This window comes from Heteronotia binoei, chromosome 2 (assembly GCF_032191835.1).
Source record: "Heteronotia binoei isolate CCM8104 ecotype False Entrance Well chromosome 2, APGP_CSIRO_Hbin_v1, whole genome shotgun sequence".
NCBI lineage: Eukaryota > Metazoa > Chordata > Lepidosauria > Squamata > Gekkonidae > Heteronotia > Heteronotia binoei.
In genome coordinates this window covers 6,706,210-6,721,355 of record NC_083224.1, presented here as the reverse complement: position 1 = coordinate 6,721,355, position 15,146 = coordinate 6,706,210, and the positions used below count along the sequence as shown (strand labels likewise).

Genomic DNA, 15,146 nt, shown 5'->3' with positions numbered 1-15,146 from the left:
CCCAGTGGGATCAGGCCATTGGCCCCTCCAGTCCAACACTCTGTGTCACAGAAGAACATAAGAGAATCCCTGTTGGATCAGGCCAGTGGCCCCTCCAGTCCAACACTCTGTGTCACAGAAGAACATAAGAGAAGCCCTGTTGGATCAGGCCATTGGCCCCTCCAGTCCAACACTCTGTGTCAGAGAAGAACATAAGAGAAGCCCTGTTGGATCAGGCCAGTGGCCCCTCCAGTCCAACACTCTGTGTCACAGAAGAACATAAGAGAAGCCCTGTTGGATCAGGCCATTGGCCCCTCCAGTCCAACACTCTGTGTCACAGAAGAACATAAGAGAAGCCCTGTTGGATCAGGCCATTGGCCCCTCCAGTCCAACACTCTGTGTCACAGAAGAACATAAGAGAAGCCCAGTGGGATCAGGCCATTGGCCCCTCCAGTCCAACACTCTGTGTCACAGAAGAACATAAGAGAAGCCCTGTTGGATCAGGCCAGTGGCCCCTCCAGTCCAACACTCTGTGTCACAGAAGAACATAAGAGAAGCCCTGTTGGATCAGGCCAGTGGCCCCTCCAGTCCAACACTCTGTGTCACATAAGAACATAAGAGAAGCCCTGTTGGATCAGGCCAGTGGCCCATCCAGTCCAACACTCTGTGTCACATAAGAACATAATAGAAGCCCTGTTGGATCAGGCCAGTGGCCCCTCCAGTCCAACACTCTGTGTCACAGAAGAACAGAAGAGAAGCCCAGTGGGATCAGGCCATTGGCCCCTCCAGTCCAACACTCTGTGTCACAGAAGAACATAAGAGAAGCCCTGTTGGATCAGGCCAGTGGCCCCTCCAGTCCAACACTCTGTGTCACAGAAGAACATAAGAGAAGCCCTGTTGGATCAGGCCATTGGCCCCTCCAGTCCAACACTCTGTGTCACAGAAGAACATAAGAGAAGCCCTGTTGGATCAGGCCAGTGGCCCCTCCAGTCCAACACTCTGTGTCACAGAAGAACATAAGAGAAGCCCTGTTGGATCAGGCCATTGTCCCCTCCAGTCCAACACTCTGTGTCACAGAAGAACATAAGAGAAGCCCTGTTGGATCAGGCCAGTGGCCCCTCCAGTCCAACACTCTGTGTCACAGAAGAACATAAGAGAAGCCCTGTTGGATCAGGCCAGTGGCCCCTCCAGTCCAACACTCTGTGTCACAGAAGAACATAAGAGAAGCCCTGTTGGATCAGGCCAGTGGCCCATCCAGTCCAACACTCTGTGTCACATAAGAACATAAGAGAAGCCCTGTTGGATCAGGCCAGTGGCCCCTCCAGTCCAACACTCTGTGTCACAGAAGAACAGAAGAGAAGCCCAGTGGGATCAGGCCATTGGCCCCTCCAGTCCAACACTCTGTGTCACAGAATTTAAGAGAAGCCCTGTTGGATCAGGCCAGTGGCCCCTCCAGTCCAACACTCTGTGTCACAGAAGAACATAAGAGAAGCCCTGTTGGATCAGGCCATTGGCCCCTCCAGTCCAACACTCTGTGTCACAGAAGAACATAAGAGAAGCCCTGTTGGATCAGGCCAGTGGCCCCTCCAGTCCAACACTCTGTGTCACAGAAGAACATAAGAGAAGCCCTGTTGGATCAGGCCATTGGCCCCTCCAGTCCAACACTCTGTGTCACAGAAGAACATAAGAGAAGCCCTGTTGGATCAGGCCATTGGCCCCTCCAGTCCAACACTCTGTGTCACAGAAGAACATAAGAGAAGCCCTGTTGGATCAGGCCATTGGCCCCTCCAGTCCAACACTCTGTGTCACAGAAGAACATAAGAGAAGCCCTGTTGGATCAGGCCAGGGGCCCCTCCAGTCCAACACTCTGTGTCACAGAAGAACATAAGAGAAGCCCTGTTGGATCAGGCCAGTGGCTCCTCCAGTCCAACACTCTTTGTCACACAGTGGCCAAAAAAACCAGGCACCATCAGGAGGTCCACCAGTGCTCAGCAATTTCATCGAGTGCCCACGAGTTCTCGTATTGCGAGAAAGGGAGAAAAGGGCTTCTTTCTCTCGCTTCTCCATCCCACGCAGAATCTTGTAAAGTTCCTTGGTGGTCTCCCATCCAAGGACGAACCAGGAGTGACCCTGCTTAGCTTTGATGAGATCAGGTAGCCTGGGTTACCCAGTTCGGGACAGGAAGAAACCAAGGTGGTTTTCCACTGCCTGCTTCTGCAGCACAACCGTGGCTGACCTTGGTGTTTTCCCATCCAAGTCCTAGCCAGGCCAACCCCATTTAGCTTCCAAGATCCAACAAGACCGGGCCATCCATCTCAAGGTCTATGTATTATCCTGGCCTTCCTTATTCTGGAATTCCCCTTAAGAAATTCAAACGATATTATTCCCTACCTTCTAAAGACAGTAAATACCCGAAACACATTGATGAGGTATTTTTCGGAGGGCCGGTGGCATCTCCAACTCAAAAGGGTCCAGGCAAAGAGGCGCGAAAAACCTCAGCTTGAGACCCTGGAGAGCCGCTGCCGGTCTGAGTAGACAAGACTGACTTTGGTGGACCCTGATTCAGTAGAAGGCAGCTTCATATGTTCATAAAAAAGGGGAGGGATGGTGGCTCAGTGGTAGAGCATCTGCTGGGTAAGCAGAAGGTCCCAGGTTCAATCCCTGGCATCTCCAACTAAAAAGGGTCCAGGCAAATAGGCGTGAAAAACCTCAGCTTGAGACCCTGGAGAGCAGGGGAGGGACGGTGGCTCAGTGGTAGAGCATCTGCTGGGTAAGCAGAAGGTCCAAGGTTCAATCCCTGGCATCTCCAACTAAAAAGGGTCCAGCCAAATAGGCGTGAAAAACCTCAGCTTGAGACCCTGGAGAGCAGGGGAGGGACGGTGGCTCAGTGGTAGAGCATCTGCTGGGTAAGCAGAAGGTCCAAGGTTCAATCCCCAGCATCTCCAACTAAAAAGGGTCCAGGCAAATAGGTGTGAAAAACCTCAGCTTGAGACCCTGGAGAGCAGGGGAGGGACAGTGGCTCAGGGGTAGAGCATCTGCTTGGTAAGTAGAAGGTCCCAGGTTCAATCCCCGGCATCTCCAACTGAAAAGGGTTCAGACAAGTAGGCATGAAAAACCTCAGCTTGAGACCCTGGAGAGCAGGGGAGGGACGGTGGCTCAGTGGTAGAGCATCTGCTGGGTAAGCAGAAGGTCCAAGGTTCAATCCCTGGCATCTCCAACTAAAAAGGGTCCAGCCAAATAGGCGTGAAAAACCTCAGCTTGAGACCCTGGAGAGCAGGGGAGGGAGGGAGGGTGGCTCAGTGGTAGAGCATCTGCTCGGTAAGCAGAAGGTCAGAGGTTCAGTCCCCAGCATCTCCAACTAAAAAGGGTCCAGGCAAGTAGGTGTGAAAAACCTCAGCTTGAGACCCTGGAGAACAGGGGAGGAAGGGTGGCTCAGTGGTAGAGCATCTGCTTGGTAAGCAGAAGGTCCCAGGTTCAATCCCCAGCATCTCCAACGAAAAAGGGTCTGATTGGGGAGGGACGGTGGGTCAGTGGTAGAGCATTTGCTTGATAAGCAGGAGGTCCCAGGTTCAATCCCCAGCATCTCCAACTAAAAAGGGTCCAGGCGAGTAGGTGTGAAAAACCTCCGCTTGAGACCCTGGAGAGCTGCTGTCAGTCTGAGTAGACAAGACTGACTATGATGGACCGAGGGGGGTCTGATTCAGTAGAAAGCAGCTTCATATGTATGGGGCAGTGTTCCCTCTAAGCTGAATTAGTGTGAGCTAGCTCACAGTTTTTTAGCTTCCAGCTCACACATTTTTGTCCCAGCTCAGGAAAAATGGCCCTAGAGCAAACTAATTAATTAACTAGCTCACAATGCCAGCAGCTCACAAAGTAAAATTTTTCCTCACAAGACTCCACAGCTTAGAGGGAACATTGGTAGGGAGGGACGATGGCTCAGTGGTAGAGCATCTGCTCGGTAGGCAGAAGGTCCCAGGTTCAATCCCCGCCATCTCCAACTAAAAAGTGTCCAGGCAAGTAGGCATGAAAAACCTCAGCTTGAGACCCTGGAGAGCAGGGGAGGGACGGTGGCTCAGGGGTAGAGCATCTGCTTGGTAAGCAAAAGGTCCCAGGTTCAATCCCCGGCATCTCCAACTAAAAAGGGTCCAGGCAAGTAGGCGTGAAAAACCTCAGCTTGAAGCCCTGGAGAGCAGGGGGGGGAGGGTGGCTCAGGGGTAGAGCATCTGCTTGGTAAGCAAAAGGTCCCAGGTTCAATCCCTGGCATCTCCAACTCAGAAGGGTCCAGACAAGTAGGCATGAAAAACCTCAGCTTGAAGAAGAAGAAGAAGAAGAAGAAGAAGAAGATATTGGATTTATATCCTGCCCTCCACTCTGAAGAGTCTCAGAGCGGCTCACAATCTCCTTTACCTTCCTCCCCCACAACAGACACCCTGTGAGGTGGGTGGGGCTGGAGAGGGCTCTCACAGCAGCTGCCCTTTCAAGGACAACCTCTGCCAGAGCTATGGCTGACCCAAGGCCATGCTAGCAGGTGCAAGTGGAGGAGTGGGGAATCAAACCCGGTTCTCCCAGATAAGAGTCCATGCACTTAACCACTACACCAAACTGGCTCTCCCTGGAGAGACCCTGGAGAGCAGAGGAGGGATGGTGGCTCAGGGGTAGAGCATCTGCTTGGTAAGCAGAAGGTCCCAGGTTCAATCCCCAGCATCTCCAACTAAAAAGGGTCCAGACAAGTAGGCATGAAAAACCTCAGCTTGAGACCCTGGAGAGCCGCTGCCCATCTGAGTAGACAATACTGACTTTGATGGACCGAGGGGGGGTCTGATTTCAGTAGAAGGCAGCTTCATATCATGTTCATATTCAGCTTGGTATCAAATGGTCTTGTTACACTGATTTGGTTTGGACTGTTGTTTGATATTGTTTTTAGAACGCTGTGATTCCCTGAGCCCATTTTGGGAAAGGGCAGAATAGAGATTGCCTAAATAAACAGGCTCGCATTTTACTAGTATTCTACAAATCATAAAAATCCACAACGAAAAAAATAAAATAAAATATCTCCTCTCTTCCAAGATGGCAAACTTCTGTGAAGCACTTTAGGATTGTTTTCATAAAATACTTTTTACATGAATGCTTGTGGTAGAAATCCCCTGTGTCGAAATACATCACAAACAATCTAAACTGTACCCTTGCATCTTATTCCACGCATGCTCTTGTAGAACGCTTACCTCTTTAGGCTCCCCCAGAAACTGAAAAATCACTTCGGTTAAGGAAGCAAATTGCTGGAAAGAAACAGAACAAGAAAGTCAGAAAAAAACAGCATCGCCCTGGAATCTCCCTGCCCCACGTCCAGCCCATTCAAAGTCAGCGGTTAACCCTAAAACATCCCTGCAGTCCAAAAAGCTCTGCACAACTCCGTTGGGTGTGGCTGTCCAATTAGAAAGAAACATGCCTGTTCCACAAGATTCCTTCTTGCAAAACTGTCCCTAGAAGATTAGAAAACCTAGCTGTAGACTAGCTCCAGGCCCCGAATAAGCCCAAGTAACTCCAAAACCTCTCCACCATGAAAGACAAGGAGGCCTTCACCTGGAATAAAGCTACATGTGACAAAAATAATGCTTTGGCACTCAAGAAATGCTTTTGTTTTCCAAATGATGGAGCAGCAAGCTCCATCTGAAGACAGAAAGGGGACTGCATCTTCCACTTATGATGCACATATAAAGCTCTCTTATACCGAAGGGCAACTAGAATGATTAAAGGTTTGGAACACTTTCCCTATGGAGAAAGGTTAAAACGCTTGGGGCTCTTGAGCTTGGAGAAACGTCGACTGCGGGGTGACATGATAGAGGTTGACAAGATTATGCATGGGATGGAGAAAGTAGAGAAAGAAGTCCTTTTCTCCCTTTCTCACAATACAAGAACTCGTGGGCGTTCAATGAAATTGCTGAGCAGTCGGGTTAGAACGGATAAAAGGAAGTCCTTCTTCACCCAAAGGGTGACTAACATATGGAATTCACTGCCACAGAAGGTGGGGGTGGCTACAAGCATAGCCAGCTTTAAGAAAGGATTGGATAAAAATATGGAGCAGAGGTCCATCAGTGGCTATTAGCCACAGAATATTATAGGAATGGTCTGGGGCAGTGATGCTCTGTATTCTTGGTGCTTGGGGTGGGGGGCAAAGTGGAAGGGCTACTAGCCCCACTTGAGAAACTCCTGATGGCACTTGCAGGGGGGGGGGTTGGCCACTGTGTGACATAGAGTGTTGGACTGGATGGGCCACTGGCCTGATCCAACAGGGCTTCTCTTATGTTCTTATGTGACTCAGAGTGTTGGACTGGATGGGCCACTGGACTGATCCAACATGGCTTCCCTTATGTTCTTTTGTGACACAGAGTCAGAATGTTGGACTGGATGGGCCACTGGCCTGATCCAACATGGCTTCCCTTATGTTCTTTTGTGACACAGAGTGTTGGACTGGAGGGGCCACTGGTCTGATCCAACAGGGCTTCTCTTATGTTCTTATGTGGCACAGAGTGTTGGACTGGAGGGGCCATTGGCCTGATCCAACAGGGCTTCTCTTATGTTCTTATGTGACACAGAGTGTTGGACTGGAGGGGCCACTGGCCTGATCCAACAGGACTTCTCTTATGTTCTTATGTGACACAGAGTGTTGGACTAGAGGAGCCACTGGCCTGATCCAACAGGGCTTCTCTTATGTTCTTATGTGACACAGAGTGTTGGACTGGAGGGGCCATTGGCCTGATCCAACAGGGCTTCTCTTATGTTCTTATGTGACACAGAGTGTTGGACTGGAGGGGCCATTGGCCCGATCCAACAGGGCTTCTCTTATGTTCTTATGAGACACAGAGTGTTGGACTGGAGGGGCCACTGGCCTGATCCAACAGGGCTTCTCTTATGTTCTTATGTGACACAGAGTGTTGGACTGGAGGGGCCATTGGCCTGATCCAACAGGGCTTCTCTTATGTTCTTATGTGACACATAGTGTTGGACTGGAGGGGCCATTGGCCCGATCCAACAGGGCTTCTCTTATGTTCTTATGAGACACAGAGTGTTGGACTGGAGGGGCCACTGGCCTGATCCAACAGGGCTTCTCTTATGTTCTTATGTGACACAGAGTGTTGGACTGGAGGGGCCATTGGCCTGATCCAACAGGGCATCTCTTATGTTCTTATGTGACACAGAGTGTTAGACTGGAGGGGCCATTGGCCTGATCCAACAGGGCTTCTCTTCTGTTCTTATGTGACACAGAGTGTTGGACTGGAGGGGCCATTGGCCTGATCCAACAGGGCTTCTCTTATGTTCTTATGTGACACAGAGTGTTGGACTGGAGGGGCCACTGGCCTGATCCAACACGGCTTCCCTTATGTTCTTATGGTAAGTATTGTCTGCTCAGACTGGTAGCAGCACTCAAGGGTCTCAGGCTGAGGACTTTTATATCATCTACTGCAGTCGTCCCCGACCTTCTTGGCACAAGGGGCTGGTTTTGTGGAAGACAATTTTACCAAAGACCGGAGGGGGGTGGGAGGTGATGGTTTTGGAATGATACAATTGTGTACATTATTTAAAGTGTTTGGTGTGGTGGTGCAGTGTGTGGACTCTTTATCTGGGAGAACGAACGGGGTTTGATTTCCCATTCCTCCACTTGCAGCTGCTGGGATGGCCTTGGGTCAGCCATAGCTAGCGCAGGAGTTGTCCTTGAAAGGGCAGCTTCTGGGAGAGCTCTCTCAGCCCCACCCACCTCACAGGGTGTCTTTTGTGGCGGAGGAAGGGAAAGGAGATTGTGAGCCATTCTGTGACTCTTCGGAGTGGAGGGTGGGATATAAATCCAATGTCTTCATCTACCTCAAAGGGTGTCTGTTGTGGGGGAGGAAGGGAAAGGAGATTGTGAGCCATTCTGAGACTCTTCGGAGTGGAGGGTGGGATATAAATCCAATATCTTCATCTACCTCACAGGGTGTCTGTTGTGGGGGAGGAAGGGAAAGGAGATTGTAAACCGCTCTGAGACTCTTCCGAGTGGAGGGCGGGATATAAATCCAATATCTTCATCTACCTCACAGGGTGTCTGTTGTGGGGGGAGGAAGGTAAAGGAGATTGTGAGCCACTCTGAGACTCTTCAGAGTGGGCGGGATATAAATCCAATGTCTTCATCTACCTCACAGGGTGTCTGTTGTGGGGGAGGAAGGGAAAGGAGATTGTGAGCCGCTCTGAGACTCTTCGGAGTGGAGGGCGGGATGTAAATCCAATGTCTTCATCTACCTCACAGGGTGTCTGTTGTGGGGGAGGAAGGTAAAGGAGATTGTGAGCCACTCTGAGACTCTTCGGAGTGGTGGGCGAGATATAAATGCAATGTCTTCATCTACCTCACAGGGTGTCTGTTGTGGGGGAGGAAGGGAAAGGAGATTGTGAGCCGCTCTGGGACTCTGAAATTCAGAGTGGAGGGCAGGATATAAATCCAACGTCATCTTCTACTTACTGTTATTATTACTACATTGTAATATACAATGAAATAATTATACAGCTCATGGCCCGATTGCTAACAGGCCATGGACCAGTACTGGTCCACGGCCCAGGGTTTGGCGACCTCTGCGTTAGAACATAAGAGAACAATAAGAGGAGCCATGTTGGATTAGGCCAGTGGTCCATCCAGTCCAACACTCTGTGTCACACAGTGGCCAAAAAAATCCAGGTGCCATCAGGAGGCCCACCAGTGGGGCTAGAAGTCCTCCCACTGTGCCCCCCCAAGCACCAAGCATACAGAGCATCCCTGCCCCAGACAGAAGGACATAAGAGAAGCCATGTTGGATCAGGCCAATGGCCCATCCAGTCCAACACTCTGTGTCACACAGTGGCCAAAACCCCCAGGAACCATCAGGAGGTCCACCAGTGGGGCCAAGACACTAGAAGCCCTCCGACTGTGACCCCGCCCCCCCCAAGCACCAAGAATACAGAGCATCACTGGGCTAGACAGAGAGTTCCAACGATAAGCTGTGGCTAACAGCTACTGATGGAACTCTGCTCCATATAAGAGAAGCCATGTTGGATCAGGCCAGTGGCCCATCCAGTCCAACACTCTGTCACGCAGTGGCCAAAAACCCCCAGGTGCCATTAGGAGGTTCATCAGTGGGGCCAGGACACTAGAAGCCCTCCCACTGTTGCCTCTCCCAAGCACCAAGAATGTAATGTTAGTTCTGGGTTAAAATGAGGGATAGGTTTCTCAGAGGTTTAATTTAAACATGTTACACACATGTAATCATTCTAGTTTGCCATCAGAAAAAAAGAATACATTAAAATAGAGTGGAAGATGGGTTAGTATACGTAATGGTATATGTAATGTAACGAGTGGCTCAGTGGCAGAGCATCTGCTTGGTAAGCAGAAGGTCCCAGGTTCAATCCCCGGCATCTCCAACTAAAAGGGGTTCAGGCAAGTAGGTGTGAAAAACCTCAGCTTGAAACCCTGGAGAGCCGCTGCCAGTCTGAGGAGACAATACTGACTTCGATAGACCAAGGGTCTGATTCAGTATAAGGCAGCTCATAGGTTCATATAAGTACACAGTGAAGCATCTTTAAAGGCCATCTTCCCTTTCTTCTTTTGGATGTCACTGGGGAATGCTTAGCAACCTCAGACTGTATTGCATCTGCTGCTATCGACACAGTCTTGTGGCACCTGAAAGTCTAACACATTTATTGCGGTTTTTAAGAGACAGAACTCCCTTTCATTGAATCCTAGAGTTGGAAGGGACCTCCACGGTTATCTAGTCCAACCCCCTGCACAATGCAGGAAACTCACAAACACCTCCCCCTAAATTCACAGGATCCTCATTGCTGTCAGGTGGCCATCTAGCCTCTGTTGAAAAACCTCCAAGGAAGGAGAGCCCATCACCTCCCGAGGAGGAAGCCTGTTCCACTGAGGAACTGCTCTAACAGTCAGGAAGTTCTTCCTCATGTTGAGCCGGAAACTTAAGTCAGATAGTTGTGCTGAAAGTTGACAATGAAAGGAGCTGAGTGGGAGGGTCATGACAAACTTATGGGGGGGGGGGGCCTTACATTTATGGAAAATGGAGTATCCCCACACAACCCTGAAGCGCAACAATTGGGGAATTTAATTTAATTTATCGATTTATACCCTGCCCTATCCAGCAAGCAGGCTTTGTGCGGCTTACAACATTAAAAACCTTACAAAACATCAAACAAACGACATCCAACTAAATAGTCTCAATCCTGCATTATGGCACCAAGTGCTCACAATTCTGAGGAAAATCCTAAATAGCTTGTCTAAGCTTTTGGGGCGATTACTCGAGGAAAAAGTTAGTTACTTTGGGAACACCTCTAAAGTACACCGGCTACTGCCTATGTAGACCAGCAGCAAAATAGCAACTACTGAAGCACCAGCTGTGAGGAAAAAACCCTGTTTATTTAGACCTCAGCTAAGAACGTAAGAGAAGCCATGTTGGATCAGGCCAATGGCTTGTCCAGTCCAACACTCTGTGTCACACAGTGGCCAAAACCCAGGGGGCATCAGGAGGTTCACCAGTGGGTCCAGAACTCCAGAAACCCTCCCACTGTTGCCCCCCCCCCCAAGTGCCAAGGAGACAGAGCACACTGCCCCAGCCATAAGAACACAAAGAGAAGCCATGTTGGATCAGGTCAATGGCCCATCCAGTCCAACACTCTGTGTCACATAAGAACATAAGAGAAGCCCTGTTGGATCAGGCCAGTGGCCCCTCCAGTCCAACACTCTGTGTCACATAAGAACATAAGAGAAGCCCTGCTAGATCAGGCCAATGGCCCATCCAGTCCAACACTCTGTGTCACATAAGAACATAAGAGAAGCCCTGTTGGATCAGGCCAATGGCCCATCCAGTCCAACACTCTGTGTCACACCAGGACCAAAACCCGGGGGCCATCAGGAGGTTCACCAGTGGGGCCAGAACTCCAGAAGCCCTCCGACTGTGGCCCCCCAAGCTCCAGGAAGACCGAGCATCACTTGCCCCAGACAGAGTATTCCATCTACCCCTTGGGGCAAACAGCCACTCATGGACCTCTGCTGCATTCCGACGTTTCTACAGTCCCCTCCTGCAGGTGTTTATATGCCCATAGGAAACAGCCGCTTCGGAGAGTGGGACCCTACCGGGTTGCATTCCTGCTGCATTCCCCCTGCCCTCCCCAAGCCCCCCCAACTCCCCAGGAACCCACCAGGCTGGAGCTGGCAACCTGGGGAGAAGGGGAAGAGGAGTAGGGTTGCCAAGTCCAATTCAAGAAATATCTGGGGACTTCGGGGCTGGAGCCAGGAGACTTTAGGGGTGGAACCAAGAGCAAGGGTGTCACTGGCATAACTGAACTCCAAAGGGAGTTCTGGGAGAGCCAGTTTGGTGTGGTGGTTAAGTGCGTGGACTCTTATCTGGAGGAACCGGGTTTGATTCCCCACTCCTCCACCTGCACCTGCTGGAATGGCCTTATGTTAGCCATAATTCTCGTAGGAGTTGACCTTCAAAGGGCAGCTTCTGTCAGAGCTCTCTCAGCCCCACCCACCTCACAGGGTGTCTGTTGAGGGGGGAGAAGACATAGGAGATTGTACGCCACTCTGAAACTCTGTCCTTGAAAGGGCAGCTGCTGTGAGAGCCCTCTCAGCCCCACCTACCTCACAGGGTGTCTGCTGTGGGGGGAGAAGACATAGGAGATTGTAAGCCACTCTGAGACTCTGTTTTTGAAAGGGCAGCTGCTGTGAGAGCCCTCTCAGCCCCACCCACCTCACAGGGTGTCTGTTGTGTGGGGAGAAGACATAGGAGATTATAAGCCGCTCTGAGTCTCTGATTCAGGGAGAAGGGCGGGATATAAATCTGCAATTCTTCTTCATAAGAACATAAGAGAACATAAGAGAAACCATGTTGGATCAGGCCAATGGCCCATCCAGTCCAACACTCTGTGTCATACAGTGGCCAAAAAAATTATATATATATATATATATATATATATATATATATATATACACATACACACACACACACTGTGGCTAATAACCACTGATGGACCTCTGCTCCATATTTTTATCTAAACCCCTCTTGAAGGTGGCCATGCTTGTGGCTGCCACCACCTCCTGTGGCAGTGAATTCCACACCCTTTGGGTGAAGAAGTACTTCCTTTTATCCGTTTTAACCTGTCTGCTCAGAATTTCATCGAATGCCCACGTGTTCTTGTATTGTGAGAAAGGGAGAAAAGAACTTCTTTCTCTACTTTCTCCATCCCATGCATTAGCTTGTAAACCTCTATCACGTCACCCCCGCAGTCGACGTTTCTCCAAGCTAAAGAGTCCCAAGCGTTTCAACCTTTCTTCATAGGGAAAGTGTTCCAGCCCTTTACTCATTCTAGTTGCCCTTTTCTGGACTTTCTTCAATGCTATAATATCCTTTTTGAGGTGCGGCGACCAGAACTGCACACGGTACTCCAAATGAGACCGCACCATCGATTTATACAGGGGCATTATGATCACTGGCTGATTTGTTTTCAATTCCCTTCCTAATAATTCCCAGCATGGCCTTGGCCTTTTTTATTGCAAACGCACACTGTCTTGACATGTCTTCACGTTTAAAGGGACCGCACACCTTTTAAATGCCTTCCGCCCACTGGAAAGAAGGAAGGAGGGGGCACCTGCTTTGGGGGCTCATAGCATTGGAGCCCCTGGTCCAATCCTTTTAAAACGTGCAGGATCTTTTGGAGAGAGGCACGGGATGCTATGCTGAAAATGTGGTGCCTCTACCTCAAAAAAACAGCCCCCGCCCCGTCCCCCAGTTACTCAAGGATCAATTCTCCATAATCCCCGCAGGGGTGGGGAACAGATGTTTTTTTTGCCTACAACTCCCATCAGCCCCAGCCAGCATGGCGAATGGCTGGGGCTGATGGGAGCTGTAGGCAAAAAAACCCCCACATCTGGACAGCCACTCTTCCCCACTCCTGCATCGGTCTCCATAGAGAACAATGGAGTGCGCAGCAGACATTTCTCCACTCCCCCCCCCCGTGCTTTCTGATGACCCTGAAGCAAGGGGGAGGGCCTCCGGCCCGGGGGATCCCCCGCCCCCACCTGGGGATTGGCAACCCCCTGGAGGCAGAGGGGGCGCTTGCAAGACCCCCTCCCCGAGGGAACGCCCTTCCCGGATTGGCACCTGCGCGCTGAGCTGGTTGAGCTGCTGCATGTCGGCGCCGTTGCTTCTGCAGCCTGCCTCGGCCGCCCCTCCCGGCTCCTCCCCGCCGCCGCCGCCCCGCCTCTTCCCGCTGCCGCTTCCGAGGCCGCCCCTTCGCTCCAGCCCAGCAGCCGAGTCCCTCCCCTCCAGCCAGCCCCGGAGGGCGCCTTTTGCACTTTTTTTGCAGCGGAATCCTGACACGGGAGTCCGCGTGCACACGTGCAGAGCTGCCCCCGGGAGAGGAGGCGATGCGTTTCTCTTTTAGGGGGTAGCTCTCCTACAACTCCCATCAGCCCCAGCCATTGGCCATGCTGGCTGGGGCTGCTGGGAGTTGTAGTCAAAAAACCCCCCCCAACATCTGGAGAGCTACCGTTGGCCATAAAGGTTAGATCCCGGTAGAGCCGGTAAGGGGTAGAGACTAGAGAGCCCCGTGCGGTACTGCAGTCCTAAGCTCCCGCTCGCGACCTGAGTTCGATCCCCGGCGGAAGCTGGGGTTTCAGGTCGCCGGCTCGAGGTTGACTCAGCCCTTCCAGCCTTCCGAGGTCGGTCAAAGGAGGCCCCAGCTTACGGCGGGGGGGGGGGGGGGAAGCGTAGATGACTGGGGAAGGCAAGGGCAAAACCACCCCGTCAAAAGCCTGCCGTGAAAACTTTGTGAAAGCAACCTCACCCCAGAGTCGGAAACGACTGGGGGTTGGACTAGATGACCCTAGAGATCCCTTCCAACTCTATGATTCTGACTGGTGCTTGCACAGGGGACCTTTCCAAGGGAAGGTAGAGGAAATTGTGACCGCTCTGAGACTCTGAGATTCAGAGTATAGGGCGGGATTAGGGTTGCCAAATCCAATTCAAGAAATATCTGGGGATTTTGGGGGGTGGAGCCAGGAGACTTTGGGGGTGGAGCCAGGAGACATTAGGGGTGGAGCCAAGATCAAGGCTGTAACAAGCATCATTGAACTCCAAAGGGAGTCCTGGCCATCACATTTAAAGGGACGGCACACCTTTTCAATGCCTTCCTGCCATAGAAAATAATGAAGGATAGGGGCACCTTCTTTGCGGGCTCATAAAATTGGACCCCCTGGTCCAATCGATTTGAAACTTGGGGGGGGGGGAATTTTGGGGAGAGGCACTAGATGCTATACTGAAAATCTGGTGCCTCTACCCCCAAAAACAGCCCCCCCCAGAGCCCCAGACACCCGCGGATCAATTCTCCGTGATTTTCTACGGGAATAAATCTCCATAGGAAATAACAGAGTTCCCAGCAGACATTTCCCTCCCTTTCTGAAGACCCTGAAGCGGGGGGAGGGTCTCCACACTGGGGGATCCCCTGCCCCCACCTGGGGATTGGCAACCCTAGGCAAGATATAAATCCAAAATCTTCTTTCCCCAGTAGTCAGCTGTGTTGGTCTGAAGCAATAGAACAAAGCAGAAGACAAGTTGTACCTTTAAGACCAACTTAAGTTTTATTCAGAATGTCAGCTTTCCTATGCTCTTAAGCAGACTTCATCAGACAAAATGGGAATGAAAGCAGCAATTCTTAATATAAGTGGGCAATGTAGAATCATGGGAATGATTCCCAGATCCCTATTTGTGATTCTTTTAATCTTCTAAAAACAGTCCCATGATTCCACACTACCCACTTATATTAAGAATTGCTGCTTCCATTCCCATTTTGTCTGATGAAGTCTGCTTAAGAGCATACGAAAACTTACATTCTGAATAAAACTTAGTTGGTCTTAAAGGTGCCACTTGTCTACTGCTTTGTTCCAATAAGGGGTATCGGCTGTTAGGGTAGCGAAGCCCAATTTAAAAAATATCTGGGGACTTTGGGGGGTGGAGTCAGGAGACTGGGGGGTGGAGCCAGGAGACTTTGGGGGTGGAGCCAGAAGTAAGGGTGTCACAAGCATGATTGAACTCCAAAAGGGGAGTTCTAGCCATCCCATTGAAAGGGAGCGCACCCCCTTTAAATGCTTTCCCTCC

General features: G+C 50.9%; 1 protein-coding gene across 1 annotated transcript in view; it reads right to left on the bottom strand.

The window, feature by feature from the left end:
* COMMD7 (COMM domain containing 7) overlaps window positions 1–13,235 on the bottom strand; it is a 40,253-nt gene extending 27,018 nt beyond the window's left edge. Inside the window, 2 exon segments of the mRNA XM_060230517.1 lie at window positions 5,202–5,255; window positions 13,152–13,235. Of these exon segments, the coding sequence (XP_060086500.1) occupies window positions 5,202–5,255; window positions 13,152–13,181 (84 nt within the window). The 5' untranslated portion in view covers window positions 13,182–13,235.
* Between the last annotated feature and the right edge of the window lie 1,911 nt (window positions 13,236–15,146).